The sequence below is a fragment of the Otolemur garnettii genome, unplaced genomic scaffold, assembly GCF_000181295.1.
Source record: "Otolemur garnettii isolate 467f Iridium unplaced genomic scaffold, OtoGar3 scaffold00104, whole genome shotgun sequence".
Taxonomy (NCBI): Eukaryota; Metazoa; Chordata; class Mammalia; order Primates; family Galagidae; genus Otolemur; species Otolemur garnettii.
The window spans coordinates 5,970,658-5,971,197 of record NW_003852499.1 but is presented as its reverse complement, the minus strand read 5'-3'; the positions used below and the strand labels follow the sequence as shown (position 1 = coordinate 5,971,197).

At 47.2% G+C, this 540-nt stretch overlaps 1 protein-coding gene across 1 annotated transcript in view; it reads left to right on the top strand.

The window, feature by feature from the left end:
- Positions 1–540, top strand: part of PEX26 (peroxisomal biogenesis factor 26) — a 12,317-nt gene that overhangs the window by 2,302 nt on the left and 9,475 nt on the right. Inside the window, exon 3 of the mRNA XM_023517102.1 lies at positions 213–353. Coding sequence (XP_023372870.1) covers positions 213–353 — 141 coding nt within the window. The remainder of the gene's footprint in view (positions 1–212; positions 354–540) is intronic.

Genomic DNA, 540 nt, shown 5'->3' with positions numbered 1-540 from the left:
TGGCAACAGCTGATTTGCCTTTAAGAGGTTTACAGGAACTTTTTGTTTCTGGGGAAAAGGGCAGTCCTTGACCAACTGGACTGAATACTAATAGGAAGAGAGAAGTGATGGCTGCAGAGTTGGGTGGGAGCTAGAGAACAGTCCGCAGGTGGATGTGGGAAGGGAAATGGAGGGGAACCATTTGTAACCCAAATTGGTCCTTCTGTTCACAGTTCCTTGGAGGTGAAGTGCTCCTTGTGTGTTGTGGGGATCCAGGCCCTAGCAGAAATGAATCGATGGCGAGAAGTCCTTTCCTGGGTCCTTCAATATTACCAGGTCCCTGAAAAGCTACCCCCCAAAGTCCTGGAGCTGTGGTAGGTCCTTGTAGTTCAGGAACAAGAGGATTTTTATGTTCTTTACAAAATCAGGATCTAGTATCTCTTCTTTGCCCCTTCCCTACCGTTCCCTCCTAATTATTTTTCTCCACCTTTTTTCAAACCTCAAAACAGCAATAAAGAATGAGGAAGGGGAGCACGCCTATGGCTCAAAGGAGTAGGGCGC